The sequence below is a fragment of the Cnephaeus nilssonii genome (genome assembly GCF_951640355.1).
Source record: "Cnephaeus nilssonii genome assembly, chromosome: 15".
Taxonomy (NCBI): domain Eukaryota; kingdom Metazoa; phylum Chordata; class Mammalia; order Chiroptera; family Vespertilionidae; genus Cnephaeus; species Cnephaeus nilssonii.
This window is the reverse complement of record NC_137086.1, coordinates 4,756,948-4,782,591: the sequence shown is the minus strand read 5'-3', so window position 1 is coordinate 4,782,591 and position 25,644 is coordinate 4,756,948. Positions and strand designations below refer to the sequence as shown.

The following is a 25,644-nucleotide window of genomic DNA, read 5'->3' as shown; positions in this document are numbered from 1 at the left end:
AACAAACAAACCAAGAGATCACAAACATTTAGAAAGATGAAATGGGCACCAGATATGGAATTTGGCTCTAAGCTTCCCAGTGGCCAGAGCAAAAATGGTGCATGGTAGGAATTAGTTTAAGGCCTCGTTATTTTCCTCCTCCACGGCTAGGCTCCCAGCTCATCTGAGAACACCCAGGTAGGCCCCTATGGGCACCAGAGAGAAGCTGGGCTCCAATAATCCCAGGTGCTCGGTTACTTTGAGGTCACTGATCTTTCGTTTGGTTCAGGATTACACAAACAAGGTGATTTGGGTCTCGTAAAATGCAAATGGCCAGGAAGCCTTTTGAATGACAATTTAAGATGGACTTTCAAAGCAGGTTCGTTATTTTTCTAGTGTGGGGATGGCCTGGCCATCAGCAATGTCCAGGGCAGCACCAACCTCAGAGCTCGGAGCTGTGTGGCTGTGAACAGAGTAGAGGTTCTAACCTCCCACTGGCCTCTATCAAATGGCCAAAGCAGACAGGCTCAGGTTGCCCCCACCCAAGCTGTGACCAGACAAGAAAGCACATTCTCATCCCTGGCCCTGTTTTCTTCTTAGTCAAGCAAAAGGCCCTTTTCAATTCAAAGCTAAAAATCTTAGAAAAATAACCCGGTACCTTTCACCTGAAGGAGAAATAGGTTTGTACAGGCTTTTGGGTCTAAGTAGATTACCTCCCAAGCTGCCCCAGAAGCGGTGTCACCTCCCATCAGGGAAAATGAAACTCCTTCCCTGCCCAGGTGCCTGCCCCCACCCTTTGGCCCTGGGCTGTCCTCCAGAGCCCGCAGAGGTGGGTCCTGCTTCCACGGGGCAGCCCCAATGCCAGCCTGTGTGACAGGAGCTGCAAATGGACAGAGCACACTACACCCGCTGACTCTCCTGAAGGGACATGTCACTGGATCTGGGCCACACGCCTGCCACTTCTAGAGTTACTTCTAGGAGTCGGATTGAGAGCTCCTTGAGGAGAGGACATGTCATGCATATTCTGCTACAGTGCCCGGCCAGCCTAGAACCTTCCAAGTTCTACTGAACTTCAGTAGAACTTGGAAGGATGCTTTCTTGGAGACAAACTACACTTGACACCAAAATGTAAAGCCACCTGCCAATGGGACAAATATGACCAACACCAATACAGCCAATTACACTACCTTGTCTTGACTACTTCTTAAAGGATCCACGTCTATAAATAAGTAGGTCAATAAGCAAATAAATAAATGGTCCATGGCTGACATCCTAGTTTAATTCCATGAAATATCCAACAATGAAAATGCTTTTTTAAGAGGGCCATTGCTACAATGCAGTCACTAGTAATCTCTCTCTTCTGTGGAACCTGGAAGAGATGTCTTAAAACCTTTCTAAGCGCAGTTCCCTCCACCCCCAAGTGGGAACAGCCCCTCCCGCCCCAACCAGGATTCCCTCAGTAAGTTATGTGCTATGAAGGTCACAGCTTAAGGGATGGTCTAACTCCTGTGCCATCAAGGGGGGAGAAAAAGAAAAAGCTGCATCATTTAATTGCTATTTATTTTCATAAACATGAGGTATTTCAAAGTGCTATAAGATGCAGCACTAAATATATACATTTTGAAAGAAATTAAACACAGAACTTTGCATTTACCCAGTTCTATGCACCAAACAACAAATACATTAACAGGAAGAAACAGGCTAGGAAAAAGGCATATATATATAGTAAATTTCTTTACAAAAGTTTCTTAGTTCAAAAAGTGATAAAGTAATATCTACTCAAAACTTTCACAACTCATTTTCATACGAAAATATAAGTATCAAATTTAGTTATGTATCAGCATCATACTAAAGTATACAGGCAGTGTAAGAATTAGTACAGTACATAACAGAGATTAACAATATATTTGTATACAAAACATGCTCCTCAAACATTGAGGTATTACAGTACTTAGGTATGAACTTCCAGTCTAATACTGGCCACAAAAGCCACCTCTCATTACCCGGGACGCATACAAAAGGCGGGTGTGTCAGTGGTATTTACAGAAGTGTTCTCCGGGGGGGTCTCAACTGGCAACCCCCTCCCGTGGCATCTGCTGGAACGTAAGCACCATTTGAAAAGGAATGACTTTCTGATGTCTGGAAACTTGGAACAAGGTGACTTCCACAGCCCCAGAGGCTCCCCACTGTCACGCACTCCCACGGCTGTCTTGGAGGTGACTCGGAGGAAACGTCAAGGGCCACACAGCATCCCATCACCCAGGCCCTCTCGCAGGAGGTCCTGGCAGAACCGCCCCCCCCCCACATGTCCTGCTGCTCCCCACCCAGATCCAAACTCGACGGGGGGGCGGGGAGGGGACCGATTTGAAAGTAAACCAACATTCTTAATGTCAACAATGTAAAAAAACAAAAAAAAAAAAACACAAAAATCAAAATGTGCAAAGTGGCAGTGACTGTCCCGTTTGGAGAACCGTTTAGCAAGTCCGAGCATGTTCGATCTTCTTCAGCAGCTGCTGCTGCCGGGCCTGCAGCTTCTCCTTCTCCAGCAGCAGCTGGTGCTCCTCGGCCTGCAGGGAGTGCACGTACTCGGTGGCCTTTTTCAAAATGACCACCTTGGCGGCCTTCTCGTTCTTCACCAGCTCTGGCACGTGGTCCCTGAGCGTGAGGAAGCTGGAGCGCAGGTCGTTGCGGCGCTGGCGCTCCAAGATGTTGTGGTTGCGGCGGCGCTCGCTGTCCTCCGAGTCGGAGTTGCGGGGGCTCAAGCTCTTGGCCTTCGGGGGGATGACGCTCTTGAGGGGCCGCGGGGACGCTTCGCTCTTAATCTTCTTCTGGGGCGGCGCCTCCTCGATCTCCACGTAGGGCGAGGGCGCCGCGTAGTTGTGCTGCTGGTGGATGGGGACGCAGCGTTTGAGGATCAGGTCCCCCGGGTGGGCTCTCCCCGGGCCCAGGGCAGCGCTCTTGGGGCGCACGGTGATGGTGAAGGTGGTGATGGCCTTGCTGTTGGCGGAGGACCGCCGCTTCTCCACTGTCACCACGTCGATCTCCTCCTCTTCGTCTTCCTCTTCGTCGTCTTCATCATCTTCAAGAACAAGATGGGAGTTACTCTCAGAGTGAGACACAAGAACATTTCCATCCCTCCCTCTGTACCGCCTCTCCCAGGCCCTGGGGCATTTTGCTATTATTACGGCTCCATCAACATAGATGGGAAGAGAAATGTACATTAGGTCTTTTCAATTAAACATTATCTGTAAATACTTTCTCCTTCCCCAATATTCCTAGCAGTTTCAGCTTCCAGACTCGAGCAGGTAGGTGGCAGATAGAGAAAGAACCTGGATTTGGGGGTGAGGCCGAATCCTGACTCCACCACACACTAGTTGTGTGATCCTGGGCAAGTCACTAAACCTTTGGAAGCCTTAGTTTCCTATTAAATGGGACCAATACCACAAGGTTCTTGAGATGGGCCTGTAAGATGTAGAGAGCTGGCCTGGTAAACAGATGCTCCGTAAATGGTAGCTTTTCACACCATCGCCGGGCTACCCCCTAAACTTATTTGTATTTCCATCCCAACACTTCAGAATTGAGACTCCTCATTTAGCAATTGTACACTCGGCTGCGTTTGATTGTAGGCCCTTAAACAAACGTACAGAACAACTGAATGAAGCCTTTTTTTCATCTAGCAAACATCCCGTCCTCGCTAGCGAGTCCTAACCCACAGGCGCTCCAAACCCAAACATGGGAGCCCCCTTCTCCGCGGCCAGTAAGAACTGCAGCAACAAAAGCGTGTAACATCATGCGCGCGTCCGTCCCCCCCCCCCCCCCATTTACTACGTGCCCGGATAGAAAATTATTGTTTAAAAATGCAAGCATGAAAAATCAAAACACTTCTTCTGCTTGATCTGAAGGGGACCGGAAAGCTGAACAATTGTAGGATTTGTTCTAAAGCCGAAATGTGAGGCTGTGGCAGCCCGTGGGTCCCTTTAAGCCAATGTTTTGGTTTCCTGCCAAGAAGACAGCTGTTGGAAGGAAGTGCTTCCTCACCGAGGGCTGTCAAGGCACAGACATTAAAGGGACAGACCAGCTTCAAACTGGAGGCTTATCACCCAGTTTCCTTCCAGGAGCCTCAGAGGCATCCATTCTCGGCCCAGGAGGAAATTTAGGCCTTTAATCCGCCTGCATTCTGAAAACACTGGGCTTCAAGATTCCAGGAACACAAGCTCCCAGCCCCCCCCCAAACCAGGGGGGTTTGGAGTATTTGGGGGAAAGAGTTCTTTATTTACCTCCGCGGCCCCAGGCAGTCTTCTTTTTAACCCTGCCCTCCAAGACCCAGGCACACAATGGAACTTATCAATGAGTGCTTCCAGGGCGTGTGCATTCCTGGAGGGCCAGCCCAGTGCCCGCCCACACCTTGAAGGACACCGGGTTACCAAGCCCAACTCGGATCAGAAATGAGTCCTGGAAATTCTGGCTGGAACACAACACTGGACCCTGCGCGCGGTAAAGAGGCGGCCCCTGGGGAATGTACACAACCTCTGTCGGACTTGCCGCCAGCTGCTGGATGGAGGCAGGGGTGGGGTGGCCCCCCTTCACCCCCAGCCATTCAGAGCCTCGGCCTGCCTGGAATACCGCCGCCTGCCGGCCACCTACCAGGAGCAAGCAGCCCACCACCCACAACGGGAGGGGGAAAGAGAGCACCCACATGTTTAAAAAATAAAATTTGCTGCGAGCCATCTGCGCAACCTCCCTCTAACTTTCTGGGCCTAAACAGGATTTTGCACAATGCCTGTGTCTTCTCGGGGTGTCTCCCCCACCTCTGACCTGGGTCAAATCCCTCTCCCCCCCAGGGCTAACAGGTTTCTGCCCAAGTAATGCAGCCCGCGGCCCCTCACTTCCTACCCACTTTTTACTAGTTTTATGCCTAGTTTTTTGTTGCAGAGAGATGGGCAACTAGACCGGATGAGGGCCAGTGATGGGAGTCGGGTCCCCAGAGGGCAGAAGGAACTTTCAATGAAGGTGACACACTTTGGATAACACCCTCTTAGCAACTCTCACTCAACCGATCCTCCTAATCCTGGGGGTCAGTTTGACAAAAAACAACCACACACACACACACACACACACAACCCTCAGCCTTCATCACACCTTCCAAAACGCTCCCCATCAAAGCCTAAACCCAGCAACAGTGACAAAGGGCGCGCACCCCCGCACCAGCACCCCGGGGAGGCAGCCGACCCTGGCGGGGTCTTTACCTGAGTCGCTCAGAGTGTCCTCGCCGGAGGTGCTGAGAGCCTTGTGGTCCCCGCCGCTGGCGGGGCGGCCGCCGGGGCGCGCGAGAGAGGCCATCGAGGCGCCGGCTGGGGCTGCGGCACCCGCCCCCGAAGCGGCCGCGGGGCCCGCCGCCGGAGCACCGGCCTGGGGGGCGGGCGCGGGCTCGCGCTTGTTCACCGGGAAGGGGAAGACCACGGCGGGATCCACGCACTCGGCGGCCGGGTGGGCGAGCTCGGAGGGCAGGCCGGCCCCGGCGCGGCCCGTCCCCACGGCGTGCCCGCGGCCGGCGGGGTTGGCGGCGCCCGCCCCCGGGCCCGGGGCGGCGGACCCCGCCGACGGCCGGCCGTGCTGCAGCTTCTCGCTCACGGCGCGCTCCAGCTTCTCCCGCGCCGAGAAGCCGCTCCACATGCAGTCCTGGAGGATGACCGGGTGCGGGGTGAGGCCGCCCAGGCCCCCCAGGCCGAACGCGTCCTCCTCGGCCGGGTTGCCCCACAGGTCGGCCTCGGGCAGCAGCATCTCGGTGGCCCAGTTCGGGGGCTCCGGGCTGTGCTCCGGGAAGGCGCGGCTGGGCGACAGCGGGGGCGTGGGCAGCAGCTCGAACTTCTTCCAGATGTCCTCCCCGGGCGGGGTCGAGTCCGGGCCGCCGAAGTAGAAGTCATCCTCGTCCGGGTAGAAGCAGGGCTGCAGCGAGTCGAACTCGAGGTCCGGGTTCTTGCAGATCATGCCCGGCATGGTGGACGCGGTGCAGCTCGGCATCGGCTCGCCTCCCGGCCGGCGAAGAGGCGCTTCTTTCCTCTCCTCTCTCTTCGGTTCGGGGGCGCTTCCTTCCCGTGGGGCGCGCGGAGGGCGGGGGGCCGCACCAGCCTCCGACACTGCAACCGACAGACACACCGAGAGAGGTTGGCAAGCGGAGCCGAGAAGGGAGGGGGTCGGGCAGTGGGCGCCCCCTCGAACGCCGTCCCTCCGTCTCCCCTCCAAGCCCCCCACTCCGCCCGGCGCTCCCGAAGGTGAAGGAAGTCCTGCCCCGGTCCGCTCCCTCCCTCCTTTTGTGTACAAGCGGTCTACGGCGGGGGTGGGAGGGGGCGTGCAGATGCGGGGGGTCGGGAGGGGGGGCAATGGCTCTGCAACTTTGGAAACTGCCATTTCATTCACACAAGGCGCTGCGGGGGTTGCGGGGGGCGGGGGGGGGGGGACGACGCTGCTCCCGGCTGCAGGATCCTAGCTCACCAGCTCAGCTCGCCCGCCCGCCCGCAAGCCCGGTGGCACCCGTGTCGGGCCAGCTGCTCCAAGGCAGCCCGGGCTGCGACCCAGCCAGGCACGGGATCTGGAGTCTCCCAATCCCCCCCTCCCCCTCCGCTGTGAGACTGCAACCTGGGGAGTGTGAGCGAGAGAGGGGGGGGGGGGGATTTACGAAACTTTGCAAATGGAAAAATCCTTTTCTCTGCACCGACAGCAGCAGAACGCACCCAAACCCACCCACCCCCTCCCCCGACTCGAGCAGACGCCCCACAACATCCACCCGCGGAAGCGAGCGTCCTACCACGAGCTTATTTCGAGCCTCTCTAGCCCCACCCCCGGTCTTCCTAATCCCCCACCAGGGCGAGGGAACAGCCTGAACCCCGGTTCCCGGGAGTGGTTGAGGGGCCAGCGCGGGGAGGGTCGCCGGAGAGCAGCGTCTCCTCCGAGCCCGAGCTGCCCTGACCCAGATTACGAACCGCGGCGGCCTCGCCCAGCCTCACCCCCCTTCTCCTTCCTCTGGGGGCACCCTTTGGGGAAGAACCCCAGCTTCGGGGTGGGCGCAGACCGGCTCCCGTCAGCTCCGACAGACAAATGTTCTATCGGAGGGTGCATGTCTTAACGATGAAGCCATGAAGGCGAGAGCACGCAAAGGATTAGGGCGGGTCTCTTCCAGCTGGGGTGCCTGAGGGGGTGGGACTGGGTTTTTTTTCAGAGAAAAGCCCGAGGAGGTTTTGTTTCGGAAGCTGCACCCGTCCCCCGGGTAGATCGGGGCGCCCCGAGAGCGAGCCGCGAGGCGGTGCAAGGCTCGCCTTCCCGCCGCGCTCCGCAGCTCCCGGGGCGCCGGGCGGTTGGCCACCCCCGCTCCTTACCTCCCGCGGATGGCCGGGGATCTAGAGGAGGCTCTGCGCGGGGGTCCCCGGGTGGCCTGGGGCGGGGGGTCCTCGGGTGGCTGCAGTCTGTGCGCGCTTGCGCCCGGCCAGCGCTAGCTCGGCTCCAGCCCGGTTCCCAGGAGCCCCCCGCATCCACCCGGCGCGTCCAGACAGATGACTGTCACTGGCTGCGCTTTGAAGCTCGGGGGATATTATTAACTGAAAAATCTGACACACCCGGAGGGCGGAGAGAGAAGGGGGCTGCGGCACAGACGGGGGGGAGGGGGCCGGGCCGAGGAAAGGGGCTTTACCCCGCCCTCTTGATTTCCATAAAAATCAGGGGAGGCGCCAAGCCTTTCGCGCCAAAAGCCACTTGCTTTTCTTCTGGGCGGAGGGGCGGCTGCAGCGCTGGGGAAGCCGGGGTGCGCTCCCCCGCCCTCCCCGGCCGCCGGGCCCGCACCCGGCGCCCTCTGCCCACCAGCTGCGCGCCGAGCGGTGCCAGGCAGCACCCACCCTGCCCGCCTGCGATTGCTTGGCATTAAAAAAAAAATTAAAAAAATGCCCAGACGGCTGCGGGGGAGTCGCCCCCGCCCTGCCTGCGCCGGTGTGCGGTCCCGCCAGGCCGGGCGGAGGGGCTGCCCCTTTGTGATCTCCCGGGGGGGCGGCTGCACCCGGGGTGCGAAACGGGAGGAAGAGGGCGCGCCCGCTTCGGAACGGGGCCGCCGGAGGTCTCAAGTTTTTAACTGGGAAGGCGTGGGGCGCCCCCCCTCGTTTGAAAATAAATAAATAACTGCGGGCTTCGAGGGTGGCGCTGCGGCGGTTTCTTCGGCCGAAGGCGACACCTCGCGGAGGCCGGGCAGAAAAGCGGGGCTGCCGGGCCGGGTCTCGGGGGCTGGAGTGGGGCCACCCGGCGAGCCCCGCCCGCGCCCGCGCGGCGCTGTCCCTCGGCCCTCCCCACGGACCCCCACGCTAGCCTTTCACCTCCCGCGTTGGGTCGAATCACGGGGAGCCGGATCGGGGTCGGATCAAAAAAAAATCTTGTCTCCAAATCGTCGGCGGCAAAAAAAAAAAAGAAAAGCCGCTGTCCCTGCTCGGCCTCCCCGTGCCTCAGTTTCCCCCGCTGCGAAATGGTCTTAGTCGTGTGTGCTCACCCCTGGGGCTGGTTTGAGAAATAAGAGTTAGGAAAGTGCTTAGAACAGTGCCCGGCGCGCAAGTGTGAGTGTCCGCTATCATTGTTGTGATCAGATCGCCCAAGAATCTTCCGGGGAAATGAACGCCGCCATCCGGCGGCAATCGCCTTCTCCCCCCACCCCCAACCCCGCCCCCGCCCCCACCCCCACCCCCACCCCCACCAGCACAGCCTCACCTCACCCCTCTCCAGCTCGCTCACAGGTGTGTTTGGGGGGGAGCAAGGAGGGATCAAACATGATCACCTCTGCCCCCCAACTCCCCAGGAACAACTCAGGTCTCCTGCACAGCCCCCCTCACCACCAACCAAGTACACAGGGAGGTGGGGTTTTGCTTTGAAAAACAATCCCCCGACGATTTGGGGTGGGGGAGCCCGGCCCCTGGGTCCGGCTGGGAAAGTTTCTTTATAGTTTATAGCCCTTTTTCCAAACTGGAAACTCACTCACCCCGGCGTTCAGCTCAGCGTTGGAACTAGATGCAGACGAGGGTGCGGAGGGTCGGGCGGCCGGGAGCAGCTCTGGGATTAGCATTTGTGACGGCCGCCCTGGGAGCCTCCATAATTCTGGGCCCAGGGGGAGCTTGCCGGGGTTCTAGGAAGTGGCCCATGAATGAGGAGGCGCTGCCCTTCCGCGCACCTTTCTTATTGTTATGACTCCCCTCACATATGTAAAACACTTCGCTTTGGGCTTCCCCCCCCCCCCCCCAACCCCCTAATCTAAACCAAGCCTTCCTGCTGTCTTCTCTCCAAACATCCTTTGCCCCCATCTGTAAGGATATATTCCTGGGAGTGTTTGTTTAATGCCGGCTTCCCGCCCGGGTCCCCGAGGAAACCGGCTGCCTCCCTCCCTAGACTGGTGAGCCCCTCGGCGCAGGGCCCGCTTTGGCCTGGGTGGCCTTGGAGAAACAACCTGTACTCAGCAAGTACTCAACCCTGTTGTTCAAGGCAGAGATCCCTGAATGAGTCCTTCCAGGGCAGCCAGCTCTTCCAAGATGGTTTTTTTATTGATTGGCTGATGGATATTAGAGTGAAGGTGGAAAGAAAGGAACGTCGATGTGTTGTGCCACTTATTTATCCATGCATTGGTTGCTTCTTGTCAGTGCCCTGACCAGGGATCGAACCCTGAAACGTTGATGTCTCGGGACGACGCTCTAACCAACTGAGCTACCTGGCCAGGGCCCAAGATGGTTTCTGTTCATCGGCAAAAGAGAAATGAATGTCATTCAGAGCCTTCTTCAGGCCCTCAGCAACTGCCCCAGCAAAGCACTCAGAATTGCCTGCCCTGCCTTTTTTTTTATTTTTATTGTTTACCAAAATGGCAGGACTGCTAAAATAGGCAAGGATGGCCCCCCCTTGCTTGGTTTAAAAGTCCCACCTTCGCCCTGGCCGGTGTGGCTCATTTGGTTGGGCACTGTGGTTCACAGAAAGGTTGCCGGTTCAATTCTCGGTCAGGGCACCCAAAACAAAAAGCCCCCACCCCGGTCCTTTCTCACCAGACCTGTGCCCTTCACCACTCCGATTGCCCTTTGTCAAGGGACAAACAGGAGCAGAAAAAGAAGGGACGGGAAGACCAGAGCCCTGCTTACTCTGTATGCCTCCAAGCAAACCGTGTATCCTTCCTGGACCTCAAGCTCTAATTTCCATCTTTTAACGCCAGCCAGTAATTACTGACAAGTCTGAATTTGAAGGTTAACAGAATGATAAAATTCAACAAGTATTTATTGGTACTTTCATTTGCAAATGGAAAGATAAAAGACGCCCGGACAAACCCTGTCACTGCAGGTTCCAAATCAGCCTGTAGAGAAACACGCACAGATTCTTCCTAAAAAATGTTGAAACACCTCAGACTATGTGGGTGCACACTAAATAAATCTTGAGACTGCTTCAGAGACAGGGTTTGGTTCAGCATGCATCTACTGTCCCGATTCAGAACAGAGATAAGACACAGCCTCAAAGCGCTCATCTGGGGGGTGGGGGGTGGGGGGGGGGGAGGGAACACACACCTAAGATGGACCAACAGATAGGATACAGTTGTGAACAAAAAAAGGGGTTCTATGGAGAGTGACCTGACAGGGTGATCTGATCATAAATTCCTAACTGGGCAGTTTATGGTGGGTAATGTTAACGGGAAAAAAAAAAACACATTGAAACCTGTAAAGAATTTTTGTGAGTTTATTTGAGCCAAACTGTTGACGTATGCTGGGAAGCAGAACCTCAATGGATTGAGATAATGCTCCGGAGAATGGCGGGTTACATCTGTATTTACACATTGCAATCAAAGGAAAGGGACGGAGGTGGCTTACATGAAATCCATTGGGGATAGACTAGAGAGGCGGGAGAAAGCAAAGCGGGAAACCCCTGGGATTGGATAAAAAGTGAAATGATAGACACATACTTAGGTGGTGCAGGAACAATTAACATAACAATGAAGGAATTTGTGGCATCTGTCCTGGAGCCCAGGCACATTAGGTTGTGCCCCAAGGGGTCCAGAAAAAAGGAAGTTACAAGTTACCTAGACTTTTCAAGGGTCTGTTATTATAGACGCAAAAAGACAGATCGGCTCAGTTAAGGTAAAGGTTGACCTTGTCAGTGAAGATACCGGCCTAGGATGTAACTGCCCACCATAACTGCTTTTAGTTACAGTTTAATTTCAGACCATCCTTTGTGATTACTTTAGGTCTCTGAGTTTGCAAGACCGCCATGCAGGCCTCCCCTGTGCTGGTCAGGTCAGCATGTGGCCCCTTTCGTCCACAGTAGTCACACTCAAAGCACAAAACGTTTTATTTAGTAAAAGGTTTATCTTTGCCTCGAGCAAGCCCTGCCCATTGTTTCTGTGAATATAGGTTAACACACCTTTGAAATTAGCTGCAACCACCCTTGAGAAAGCTCACAGTCTTGTTAACTATCCTGTAATCCAATCACCACCTTGCTTCTCCCACCTTCATGTAACCTTCCTTAGGTCTGTCCCTCCACATTTGAAGTCTTGCTGCCTGGCATATGTTGTCAGCCTGATTCTTACAAAAATTCTCTACAGGTCTGGATCTGATTTCTAAATAAGGAGATTGTTTGAGGGAGGAGAATGTTTTCCTACAAATCCCTTCTGTATCAAAAGAACAATACACACACACATGTTCAGAAGGGTCCAACCCCTGACTGGCTAGGAGATCAACAACCTGTAGGTGTTTTCCCACATCCTGAGTTAAAGATCTTCTGGGTCCAGCTTCAGGGACCACAGTTTCGCCTAGGAACTTCACTGGTTCCTTCTGCCAAAAAAAAAGAAGAAGAAGAAGGTGTAAATTTTTACTGATTAAATACTTTTGAAAACCTTGGCTCTTCATTTGGAGTAAAGCTAGCTCCCTGACTTACCCAGTTACAAATTAATTAATGAATTAATTTTTAAAAGTCTGGATTGAAGATCTAAATGGAAAAAGTAAAACCATAAAAGTATAAGGAGAAAATATAGACGAGCTCTTCCTGAGACAAGGAAGGAAAATTTTAACGTATTTGAGGATAATAAAATTTAAAATTTACAGTTAACACACACCCTAAACAGAATAAAAAGACAACAATGTAATGGAAAAATACTTGCCTCATATGTGAGATAAAGAGTATATTCACGCAACAAAGAGCTTCTACACACTGAATAGGAAGAAAAGCCTATAGAAATACGGGTCCAGAATAAGAGTAGGGAATTCACTGGGTAGAAAAGCCAAATTTCATGAACATATGAGAAGATGCTCAGCTTCAGGAGCAGTCAGGGAAATGCAAATTAAATCTCAAGAAGATCAACATTTTTTGGTCTAGCAGATTGGCCCTAGTGTTGGCAAGGCTGGGGAGGGGGCTGGGGGCCCTCTCCTACACTGTTGGGGTTCTAGCTCCAGGAGTAAAAGCAATCCCACTCTTTCAAATCCATCCTACAAGAAATAATACAAGAAATACACACAAATATGTAGACAAGAATATGTGTTGCAGCATTGTTCACAATAATAACAAGAATATCGCAAACCATCTAAATGCTCATCAATAGGGGAGTGGGTGGCTGGATTTATTACAATATATGCATGCAGTGGAGACTGCGCAGACACTAAAAAGAATGTGTTAGATCTGTAGGTGTGGTCTAGGAAAATGTCCATGAGTATGAAAGGGTATAAACAAGGTATATACAGGTCAATGTGTCTGGCATTTGGGGTAGATGTCTACCTAAACCCAGCATTAAATATATGTCTACATAAACCCAGTAACAAATTGGGTGGAATATGCGACAATATTTTTTAAGTGGTTCACTTTGAAGAAGGCAGTCAGGTAGAGGGAGAAATGCGTTCTCTTACTTGATGAAAATTTTTAGAACCAGTTGGATTATGAGCAAATGTACTTTTTGTCCGGTTATTTTTCTAAACAATATTGTTGTTACTCCCCAGGAATGCGAACCATTAAGTTGATCATTTGGGGAAAGTAAAGGGTGCTTTTGTGGAGCCTAAAGTCACCCCAAAGTTCTCTTTTGTTTCCTAGGCTGGGTGGCATTCTTTCGAACCAAACTAGGCTGAGCTGAGTAGGCTGAGGATTCCAGGACTAAGATGAGACAAGATGAGCACTGGTTTCATTAAGATTAGAATCAAGTCAGCCAAAGCTCTTTAAAGTATACGATATTGCATGTGCCCAAGACAAGACATCTATTTTTTTTTTACTTCGGAGGCTGGAGGAAAATTTGAGACCCGGCATTGGATTTGGGGGATGGAGAATTTTTTTGGTAAAGGCACAACTATGTTTAAAACAAAAATTATCCTCATTGAATGCCAGTGACTTAATTACAGATTTAGGAAACAAGGCGTGTCCAACTGAATTCCCCTCCAAGACTGGTTTGGCATCATTTGAGGCAGCTCGGATATCCCCCTCCACCAGGAAGCCTTCTCCCAAGCTTGGTCCAGGACAGACTTGGGGAAAGCACTCACTGCAAACAGCAAAGACCTCTGTGGACGGAAAGCGCTGTTGTCTGTAGAGCTGGACTTGCCTTCTACCGCATTTCCTGTTCGCTCAAGTGCAAAATGGGAGAGCTGGCCTGGGAGGCGGCAGGTTGCTCAGGGCCAGGCTCCATGGGGTTGGGCAGGACAATGGGCTTCCCCTCCTTAGAGCTCAACCTTGGGTTGTCAGGAGGCTTTGCAAGGAGTGAGGGGAACCCACTTAGCAGGATGCTGACTCCAGATGTTGACTTCCAGATCCACTTGCCATGCTCTTTCTGAGACAACGTCCCAGCCCCAATGACCGGGTTTGGATATGTCCAGATCTCCTCCACTGAGGTTTCACATCTTCTCTGTAGGTGGTTACATAACTGAGGGCTAATTTGCCCATTGATTTTTGCTGCTTTCAATTTCCTTCAATGCAGGAGACACTCCCTACAGCCCCAAGGATGGCCCACACCCACTCTAATGTCCGCCTCGTTTCCTTGTGTTTAAATGGTGATTTCAAGCTGTCCATTTCCAGAAGCGACTGCTTTTGCCCTAGAAAGCACCTCTTTTGTCTGCTTATTCAAATCCTGTCCTCGGAGATCAGCTGGAGACTCTCCAGGAAGGAATGCTAATCTTTGCCCCAACCCTCCGCCTCTCCCCCCAAATCTCCATCAATTGTTTATTGCCTGCCCCGCCCCCAGCCAGCATAATCCAGCTGTGCTCTTTATCAGGCTCCTGAGTGGCTCTCCTAACGAGGTTAGCAGTCCCTGAGTGGAAGGAACCTTCCCCATCTTGTCTTTGCATCTTCCACAGCATCTGCTTCAACGAGTGGTACAAAGAGCCGAGCTCTGAGGCCAGGCGGGCCAGCGAGCTCTGCCAGGTTGGACAATGCAGACGGCCACCCTGAGCGTTCATTTCTTCATCTTAAATTCGCATTTTGTCAGGATGAGTGGCGGAGCATTCATACACCTGGGGGCCCAGTTGTGTCAGTTCTCCCCCTTCAGTCTAGCCCCAGTCTGCCTACGGGGGCTCAGGGAATCCTACATCCACCAACCACAGCACTGGGGTTCCAGGTTGAGCCTGCTGGCAATGGTTCTCTGTTGGAATGGGACTAATTAATAACCCTTTCTCCACCCTCCCCTGGGACACTTCCCCTCTCTCTTCGTAGCTTGATCAAGACCCAGGTACCTTTGGACTTGGAAGCAGGTATTGCAAAGTCTAGGCAGTACAAGGTAGTCTTAGCGAGAGCACCAGCCCACAGGCGTTGTGACTTCTATGCTGAAGAATCTTGCATTGGTCACTTAACCTATCTTGGCCTCAGTTTCCTGATTCATAAAATGGGAATCATGAGTCCAGAAGAGGGAGATGGTAGAGCAGTGGGGTGACTTTCGATTCGGAAGTTCAGTTGAATGTCCTGGTACTATATCGTCTCCATATGTTAGGCCAGCCCACTTTCATCAGCCTCAGTTTTCTCCTCTACAAATGCAGATAATAAGATTCTTTTTACTGCAACAGAGCAGATATGAGATCTGGAATCAGAATAAAACCATCGATGCTATCTCGTACTATGTTATAACCTCCTAGAAACTGTGGAGGGGAAGGGCTTGATTCTAATGCAGCAAGGACGTGAAAAATGGCACAGTCTCTTCACAGGAACAGTGTAGGGCTCTGTGTGAAGTTATTAAAACAGGGCTGTTTGGGATGGACGCTTTAGAATCATCTTACAGTACTGATGGTGGTCATATTTCCTGGTAAGTGGTATCATATCCAAAAACCTGTCAAAGGGACAGATGGCATTCTTAGCACAAAAGAGGAAACCAATTAGAACTTAAAACACAGAAAATGGAAACGTGTAAATGCTAACAAATTGTTCCAGTGTGAGGACTGAGCCAGCTAAGGAAGGTTTCCGTCTGGCTCCTCAGCACTCACAGGGCACTGGCTGCTAGGGTCTAAAGAAACCTTACAGACCCTCCTTCTAACCCCCTAGGTTTCAGACTTCCAGACCTCACCGCAGTTGTCGGGCAGATGCTGACGACTGCACCATGTCACTTCTTCAGTGACAGGTGGTTTCGTTGCAGCTTAGAAATGAGCACTAGAGGCTGGACCTTAAGAAGCAATTTCTAACTCCCATATTTGCATTCGTGCAGTCTATCAACAAACACATATGACTTAGGAGTTCTACTCTCAAGATACATGCAAGCCAGTGTGGGTGATAGACAAAGACATAGAAAAGTTCAATTACATGTATTGTGCCCTAGAATATATTATGTGCATAGAGGAAAGAGCCTTCCCCTCTACCTGGGGGAATGGAACATGGCTTCACAGACTGGAAGAAAATTAAGCTATGGGACAAGAAACAGAAGTTTGCCCAGTAGTAGATAAGGGTAGATAATGTGTATTAGTCAGGATGGGTGAGGTTATGCTGTTGTAACAAACAATCCCTAAATCTCAGTGGCCTAATATAAGAAAGGCTTAGTAGTGTTTGCTCTCATTGTGTGCTACAGCATCCTCATTAGAGAAGCAGCTCTTCATGAAAAAAAAAAAAGAACAAGAAAGGGGAAAAAATCAAGAGTACAGCTGTTAAAACCTTTGCTCAAGCCTCCATTTGGATTAAAGTGGCCCCCAGTCGGACCAAATGGTATGGGAAAAGGGAGCTAAAAGCTTGGCTGTTCCGAAGAAGCCTCCTAAGCTGCAGACACTGAAAATACATTCAGAGAAAAAGAGCGGTGTCTGAAAGAGAACTGTGTCCGTGGCTTCAGCTGATAGGAATTGGATTATTCATGGATGGAACCCTACGCCAATCCCCAAGACCACACTCTTAACTCGCCTCTGAACTGCCAGCCGTGGGCTGTAACCTATGCCATCTCCTTAAGGTCAAGGGTGGCATTTATTAGACCTTTTTCTTTTTCATGATGCATAGTTGTGCCTGGCACAAAGGAAGCACCCAGCAAATATCTGTGGAATGAGGAATGAGCATATGACTGTCTCTCTATTCTCCCAAAGCAAGACTGATCTTCTCCCTGTAGGTGTGGACTGTCAGGACCAGCATCCTATGGAAAAGGGAGGTAACAGACCTGTAGTTTTCAAACATGATGGTAGCAGCAAAACCCTTTGTTAACAAATATTGTTGTTTGCCCTAGCTGGTTTGGCTCAGTGGATAGAGTGTTGACCTGCGAACTGAAAGGTCCCAGGTTCGATTCTGGTCAAGGGCACATGCCTGGGTTGTGGGCTCGATCCCCAGTGGGGGACCTATAGGAGGCAGCCGGTCCATGATTCTCTCTCATCATGGATGTTTCTATCTCTCTCTCCCTCTTCCTTTTTCTCTGAAATCAATAAACATATATTTTTAAAAATATTGTTTAAGTAACATTTACATTAATCCCAAGTGTTTGTTGGTTTGTTTTTTTTTTTAAAAAAAAAAAGGAGATGAAAAGTGAATGCCTCTGGTTGATGTGGGAACAGGGGACCCTGAACCTCACTGTCTCAGTCCCCTTCCGTCTCCCTCTCGAGAAACTTGTAGACATCCTTGGGATTTCCAACCCAGATTGAACACAACACATTGACTAGTAAATAAATCAAATTGCACCAACAAAACACCCCAGCCCTTTCTCATGAGACCTGTTTCTGGCTTTCATCTCTCTCGAGTTGAAATCCGCAATGTCTCCAGTCTCCTTCAAGGGGTGGGTTGGGATGCATTTCGTTTCCCAATAGTTCTCCAGACCAGCGGCTGAGAGGGGCCACTGGCTCCGGTGTCCTCAACATGGCACGCCCTGCAGGCCCAGGGGGCTGGGTGCCTCCAGAAACACTAGCTAAGCAAGGTCCCAGGGCCTCCTGAAGGTGGGAACCCCGGCCTCTGGCTCCCTACCTGCAGCAGCTGCTTCCGGCCTGAAGAAGGCTGTCTTTCGATCTAAAACTCACTTCTCACAGTCCAGGCCTTGGGGGAGCCTGGGGAGAAGATACCCTGTTATTCACTCCTCCTCTCTGGCTCACTAAGAACCCTGGCCCACTCTACTAGCAGATGAGGGTTGTAACCCCCTCTGGGAGTGTTACAGAGAGAGCCCGGATGGCCATCCAGGCCCTGTTCCCAGCATGGCTGAGCTGAGCCCAGAGAGCCAGGCCTCGGGCCCCCTGCATGCTGTCAGGGGGGCAAATGCCACCCTGTGCTCATCTCCTACCTGCAGCACCTCCCCTGGCTTCCCTGAGATGACAGGGCTGGGCAGCTTGATACACACCGTCCAGTGCCAGATGGGGTCTCTCGTCCCCTTGTCCTCATTCTTCCCCATTAAAACCCAAGGTCAGCCGTAGACAAGGCCAGGATCTCTCCTCACCTCTGAGACCAGGAAGATGAGTGCGGGAGGTTTTCATTCTATCAACTGGGGCGCAAGGGAGGCCCTTTCCCCTTGTTCACCTGGCTGTGCTCCATGACCAGAGAACCGACAGCTAACCCCTGCAGTTCAGCATTGCTCTCGCGTTTTTAAGCACGTGCAGCCACAATTCAGCACTCTTTTTGGGCCACTGACCCTGTGTTCAGCCCCACTGTTTGGCCTGGGCACACCTGCCAGCTCCACCATTGTAATGAGGACCGGCACCCATTGCTTCTGCAAAGTGACATCCTTCAGATACTTGGTGGCTTTGCGGATATGGGTCCCTGATGGCCTGGGCGGTCTCGCTGGTGTTCTTAAAGTGAACACGGACATCTGAGCCTCTTGATTTGCATTTGTAGGGTTCCCTGGGTAAGTGAACAGTAAGCCATTGTCAGAGGTCACTTCTGGCCCCTTTCCGGAAGAGTCAAATTTAAAAATTCTAAATATTTCTTTTTATTTTTAAATTTGAAAACTGTCTCCTTATTAAGCTAACCACAGTGCCAAGCAGCATAACAAACATTAAAGCCCTTGTTCACACTCTTTTAGAGCGTAAGTGCCTGTTCTGTTGCACTCACGTTGGTATGACATTGACATCTGAGTGCCACTGTCATATAGTAACCGGTTCCTCAAGAATTGCCCAAGAAACACGTTTCTGACCCAGAGAAGTGGCTCATGCAGGTCAGTGCAGAGCTCAGCTGAAGTCCCTGCCAACTGTGACACGCTCCCGTGAGGCGACCTCCTCCTCCTCTTCCTCCGTCTCCACCTCTCCAACCATCCCCGCCACCACCTCCAAACCCACCGCCTCTGCCTCCTGCCCGCCCCTGCCACCGCCTCCTGGAGGTCCCTTCTCACCTGCAGGTCGAGGCAAAAACCTCTGCAATCGGTTTTTTAAAGGACGGTGCCTTCCTATTTTCCGACAATTTAACTGGAAAATAAAAATCCCTAAGTTGTCCAAATATCTCGCCCACTTTTCCAATGTGCTCTTTGTTTTCTAAACGAACCCGAGCCTTGCAGTAAGCACCTGATGTCCCTCTGTGGTCCATGTACAGACCACGCCCTCCTCCCAGGGATGCAGGGACTCTCCTCATGAAACCACATGTTTGGGAGGCACTTGGCCTTGGCATTTGTCAACCTCCCCCACCCCACCCCCTGTGGCCACCCCACGGCCAAATCCTCCTCCTCCTGCCACCTCCACCGCCTGGATTAAAGCCACCACGACCCGCGCCTTGAAAGACATGCTCTCCTTCGAGCCCCATGCACACCTCTGGCCCAGTGCACACACCACCTGCCGGGTAGTACTTTCTAAATCAACAGAATTGTAAACATCAGCAACTGCTTTACATATATGACCTTGAATATATTTTAATAGATCGTATAGGCCGGTTCCTATTATTGAATTTTCTAAAGGAGTTAACTGATCGTTCCCCTGGTGTTTCAAATTGGAATCTAGAACCCTCTTCGCTCCATTGATCAAGCGCCAGGCCCTTGATAGACCTTTTCTCACCTAACCCTCCGCTACCCTTCAAGGTTAGGTATGTTCACACCCGTCTTCCATCGGAGGAAGCCAAGGCCTAAGGTCAGACTGTTAATAAGTGGCCGAGCTGGAGTTCTAACCCAGCACGATTTGACTCAATCCGACTGAAGTGCACATTTGTTTATAAAGGTACCTCTCTGTGGGTTTCTTAATGCCAGCTCAAAGACTACATTGTATTAAACCTCATAAATATAATTAAAAATAATAATCACTGTATATTAGTACATGGGATCTGATTTTGAAATAAATATTCCTTGTAGCATGTTAACCTTCCTCCCCAAACACTGACCCCCTGTCCCCAATGAGCAAGGGCCTAGGTAGGTCTTAGGGCGTGCGGTTCTGTATTGGAATTCCACTGAAGTAAAACTGCAGCAGCTAACTAACTGTCCTGAACTCCTTCTCCAATCCCATAAGCCCGAAGACTTAGAAGACCACCATGTGAAATGAAATTGGCTACAGAACTTCCCAGAGCCTCATCCTCAGATAGTCCCAGGGGAGCAGAGTGTGGCATCTACTGGGTTTGCTTGTTTCTCTACCCTGGGGACTCAGTTCTCAAAGGAATCTTCAGCTCAGAATTGGACTTTTTCTGTGTTGTTCTAGAAAGTGAAATTTATGAGTGACAAAAGGAAGTGACTGGGAACTCTATTCCAATGTGGCATACGAAAGAACTTGGTACCAATTGGAATAAGCCAACAATAGATGGGGCTGATATATATATATATATATATATATATATATATATATATATATATATATATATATATATATATATTATTGATTTCAGAGAAGAAGAGGGAGAGAGAGATAGAAACATCAATGATGAGAGAGAATTATTGATTGGCTGCTTCCTGCACACTGCACACTGGGGATGGAGTCTGCAACCCGGGCATGTGCCCTTGACTGGAATCAAACCCAGGACCCGGACTGATGCTCTATCCACTGAGCCAAACCAGCGAGGGTGGGGCTGTCCTTTTAGGTACTGAGATGCCCATCACTCACAAGATTCAAAGAGAGATGTGTGAAGCATCGGACCTGCTCTGGAAGGGATTTCCCGCCCCCGAGATTGGTTATTTTTTACTTTGGGTTTTAAGAAGAAGGGATTTTGCATAAAAATAAATTCTGTGATTCTCAACTGCATGCTTTGCATTGTTGTCTGTTCTTTATAGGACTAACATGTGGCCTCAGGGGGACCATCCCGGAGGTGATCCGGTCTATTGTCCAAATTCACTTCGAGGTTGGGATGTTGGGTTATGAAACTGGTTCATTTCTGAAGGTTTGGATTGATTTTAAAGACCATCAATCAATTGTTTGGTCCGAATTAATTTTGCCTGAGAATGCCTGACGTGTTAACAGCAGTGGCAATTAAAATTGAATGGCGGTGTAATCACCATCTCAAATATTTAAACAATGTGATTACATAAGATCCATCAACAGAGTTCCAGGGCAATAAACATGAAGGGAAAATAAGGATTGCTCCAGGGTTCAGAACATGCAATCTCTCCTGTGGATGCCTCCCAGATCTTCGCGGTTCCAGACAACCAGACAAGCTCTCGCTGGCCCCTCACACTGACTTCTGACAGAGCTAGGCCTCCACCGGCCCCCCATCTTGGGTACGTTGAGCTGAAATATGCCCTCCAGTTGTCTGCTTCGATCATAATCACACAAAGGATGTTCTGTGCTTCCCCCTGAAGTCAGTCTGCGTGGGGTCTTCCCGAACACCCCCTGAGCTGGGGGCAGAAGTGCTGGCCCCGGAGGTTCTCATTCAGCCCAGGACACATATATCGAGGACCTACTGTGTGCTTACCAAACCTTCTAGATCTCTGCTTTCGTCCTCACCTTACTTCCTAAAGAAACTCACAGGCACGACCTCCTGGAACCCAGAGGTACACCACATTCAACATGGCCCAAACTGAACTCATTGTCTCTCCCCTCCGGCACACGCCTCTGCAGAATTCTCCCTTTCAGGGGTGGCACTCCCTGTTACCCACATCAGAAACCTGGCAGTCAGGCCGCCTCCTCTTCTTTTTCATCTTACATCCTGAAAGTGATCATCTTTTGTTATTTCTTTTTCTTTTCCAGGGAAGTCACCAGACCGTCCATTGTTCAAAGATTGAAATCCTTCCAAACCAGTTGAAAAAGAGTCACAGCATCCCAGTCCCCAAGCGCCCCTTTGCCTGCCACTTAAACCCCTCCCTCCAGAGCCTCTGGCCCTTTCCCAGACCCAGAAATCAGAGGGCTAAGGTCTGGCACAGCAGTGGGTCTCCAGGAACTTGAACCTAAGAAAGGGAGGTTTTGAATGGCTGGTGTGTTGGTGGTGTGAGAAATGGCTCACCTGTCCAAATTTCAAATGAGGGACTAGGAAACAGTATCATGGTGAAAATGAGACTTTTAATTACACTCTTGAGAGTGGGAGCCCATTTTACAGAAACACACTGTGGGACCAGGAACATGCCTATTTATTTAGTCCCTCCTCCAGTTCCTCATTGGCTGAGGACTATTTCATCACCTATTTCCTAATTGGTCACCTTGGTCTTGCTGTCTTCCATTGGATTATTTAAAAAATGGGCTGGGGCCTTCTTTAGTGGCCTCCACCTCCCTTTGTCTAGGGGAATCTTCCTAGAACAGTGGTCGGCAAACTGTGGCTCGAGAGCCACGGTTTGCCGCTCTGTTGACTAATGAGTTTGCCAACCACTGACCTAGACTCTCCATTCCAATAATTACAGGCTGTTGTTGTTTCTTGTGATTAAGCCCCAGCCACTATACAGCTCTCATCCTCTCTCCCCACCCCCACATCCTGTGTGCTCTGGGGAAATTCAGCAGCCGCCTGGCCACATGCTGTTTCTTTTCTATGAAGATAAATCAGAGGCATATTTCTTACAATGGGACCTCATTACTATCTGACCGTCATGTTCACGGCTCCTGGTTGGCTTACCTGAGAGGGCACAGTAAGCACAGTGCCTGGGGTCCTTTAAGGGGCCCATTAAAATGTCTTAATTGTGGCTCAGTGGTGGAGCGTTGGACCTATGCACCAGGAGGTCATGGTTTGATTCCAGGTTAGGGCACATGCCCAGGTTGTGGGCTCGATTCCCAATGTGGGGTGTGCAGGAGGCAGCGGATCAATGATTTTCTCTCATCATTGATGTTTCTGTCTCTCTCTCCCTCTCCCTTCCTCTCTGAAATTAATGAAAACATATATTTTTTTAAAAAATGTCTTAAGTTTAATTACCTTCAAAATCAGAAAAAATGTATGTAATAATAATAATGAATATTTACAAATGAACTGTGCCTGGATTACATTTGTCTTTATCCTGATACGGCCATGACATCCCCTTAAGTAATTTTAATGGATGGGGCCTACAAGAACAAAGGCAAACTCAGATGCGGCCCATCCGGGCTCTCCCAGCCCATCCCCAGCCTCCGTGAACACGTGATTTTATGTCATCGTGTGTTTGTGGGTTCACTTGCTTCCTCTTTTCCTCACTGTCCCACTGTCCCCATTCGCTGACCACCAGGGGGGTGCCAGGTCTGAGGACTCTGAATGAGGAAGCCACACTCCATGCCCCGGGGTGGTTCACAGTCCCGAGGGGTGAGGATACAGAAACCACCAACTGTAACCCCCTCCCTGGCTGTTGCAACAGGAGGCCAATGGCACGTGGACGACAGAGGCTCTCCCTCCCACGGGAGTGGGAAGACCTCCCGGAAGGGGTGGTGTCTGAGCGGCAGGACAGGAGCAGGCCAGCGTCCCAATGGACCCACGCTCTCGCCTGGGACAGGAGGACATAGAGCTGAGGGCCAGTTGGGTGTTTGACCTTCTCCCCCCACCGCTGCTGGTGCCCACACCTCTGGCTCCAGGGTCTGTCGAGGGCTGGTGAGGGTTTGCCGGAGGCTTCATCAGCCTGGGCTGCGCAGAGTGTGTGGGTTTGGATGGAGGCCAGCTCCATGGTGAGTCATCTCTCCAGCGAACCTCCACCACCCACATGGGAAGGACTCCAGGCAGCTGCTGAGGGGCCGGCCTCCCCAGGCGGAGGAGAGGGCACAGCCAATGCCAAGCCTTCCCAGACAGGGCTGTGTGGCTTCAGTGGTCCACCACTCCTCACGGCGCTGCCTCTGCCCCGGCAGTCACCACACTCGCCTTTATTCATTATTTATTTATTTAATATATTTTTATTAATTTCAGAGAGGAAGGAAGAAGGAGAGAGAGATGCAAACCTCATTGATGAGATAGAATCATTGATCGGCTGTGTCCTGCACGCCCCTGCCTGAAGCCAATTCCAGCATGTCCTAATTGCAAGAGTTTCATCAAAAGGTTGATGGAACTTGGGGACTCAACAAGGGCTGAGTCACATATGTTGTTGCCTGTTGGGAATGGCTAAAGGCATTTCCTCAAACCTGAAAAGGATGATTGTTTGCTGCCAGACAGCTCAGGGCATCTTAATCTACATGTTATTACCTCCTACTGGCCAAACACCTGAATAGCCATAGGCTATTCCCCATTCTGACAATGGACTCTGTAGAGGAAACCCTACCCTTTGAAGTGTATATCTCCACCTTGCCTTAGGACAATTTGTGTTAATAAAAAGCAAGGGGTCCTGAGACAAGAAGAACTTGGTTTTCTTCAGCCAGGCTCCTCTGACCCCCAATGCCTTTCAAAATTACCTTTCGTCTCTGGACTCTTATTTAATCTATGCACGGCCCCATCTCCAGATTGCTGAACCCTTCTAGATGCTGGATCAAGACCCACTGGCATTAAATGACGCCCAATGTCCGGCATTACGCCCCCTAATGGGGATCAAGCCCACAACCTGGGCATGTGCCCTTGACCAGAATCGAACCCAGGACCCTTCAGTCTGCAGACTGACACACTACCCACTGAGCCAAACCACCTAGGGCCATACTTGCATTTAGACTTTGGCCAGAGGGAAGGCATGTGTGGATGGTTGTCCATGCATGGCAGTGGCTGCTATCCCAGCAGCTCCTGGTGCTGCCACCTGGGACAGTCTCCCTGACCTGCCCCCGCTGCTCCCTCCTCCCAACCTGCACCAGAAGCCAGCCCCAAAGCCTGCTCTCATCTCACTCAGGTCCTGTGTTTTCACACCTCTGGGCCACCCCGTCTCTACTCTGACATTTGACTTGGCCATCAAAGCTATCAAAGCTCTTCAATGAAAGCCAACCCTGTCCCTCCGGTTGGAATTACTTGCCACGGTCCCTGTGTTCCCCAAATATACAGTAAACTTACAAAGGTGTGCAACAGTCCTTAGCCATTTTGTTGTGACTTAGAGTTCCTGGTATGCGTGTGGTGTGTCTTGCTCACTAGAATGACCTCTTGGGGAGCAGCTACAATGCATGATGGCTGCCTCCCCAGAGACCAGCACAGACCCCTCAAGGAGGCTTGTTCTCAGCCAATGCTTGTCAAGGACTCACTCCCATGGGGCCTGGAAATGGGATGGATCCTGGATCAAGCTGCTGATGCCGTATTTGCCAAATCCAGTCTGCATTTTGGCTGTTCTTCCTTAGAACAAATCAGAAGGTCAGACGTAAGAATGAGCTGCAGTGCATCCTGGCCATAATGATTTAGGGTTAGCTCAAAGTAGGGCCGGAAAACAGATGAGACCTCCCAAGGCTCCATGAAAAATCCCACAAGTCTCTGTAATATTATATGTGAACTGTAATTGGAAAAAAAAACAAAACTTTAAAAAATCACCACTCTCTCCTCCACCTTGAGACGTGACAAGGATGCTCTTTCCCAAGGCGCCCCACCTGGCCCTGACATGGGAACTGCCACTGACCCTTAAAGACAACTTTGGGATATCAGGCCCTCTGTAAAACCAGCCGCACTTCCTCGGAAAGTCCATTGCTTCTTTCTCTGGCTTCTCCAAATGCCCACCTCGTGCCTCTGTGGCCGCGTCCAGCGTATTTATTAAGAGGATCTCTTTACCTCTTTGCTTTTCCCACTCTCTGCCAGGCTCATGTGGCAGTTCCTTCTGGGAAGAGGAGCCAGAATAGACAACACGCAGAGGAGAGCAGCAGGGGTGAGGAAGGACCTGTAGACCGGGCCTCGGGAGGTGACCGTATGTTGCAGTCACTGACCGTATGTTGGGACACTGCTGGTGTCGCCTGTCATCTCAGTGTACTTATCCATAGCACACACTGTCGCTCTCCACCGTGCCTGGTCTGGTCTGTACAATTCCTACCGCCCTATTATGTGGATTAAGTACAGAAACCAAGGTGTCCAATCCACAAGAGCCTTGGGGGAGCCCATCGCTTC

General features: G+C 51.4%; 1 protein-coding gene across 1 annotated transcript; it reads right to left on the bottom strand.

Annotated features, from left to right (window-relative positions):
- Window positions 1-1,689: 1,689 nt before the first annotated feature.
- MYCN (MYCN proto-oncogene, bHLH transcription factor) lies at window positions 1,690-7,484 on the bottom strand. Its single transcript, XM_079791600.1, has 3 exons — window positions 7,353-7,484; window positions 5,226-6,116; window positions 1,690-3,058 (listed from the first exon to the last, which is right to left on the bottom strand). The coding sequence occupies exons 2-3, from the start codon at window positions 5,998-6,000 to the stop codon at window positions 2,454-2,456; spliced, it is 1,380 nt and encodes a 459-aa protein (XP_079647726.1). The 5' UTR covers window positions 6,001-6,116; window positions 7,353-7,484; the 3' UTR covers window positions 1,690-2,453.
- Window positions 7,485-25,644: the final 18,160 nt, after the last annotated feature.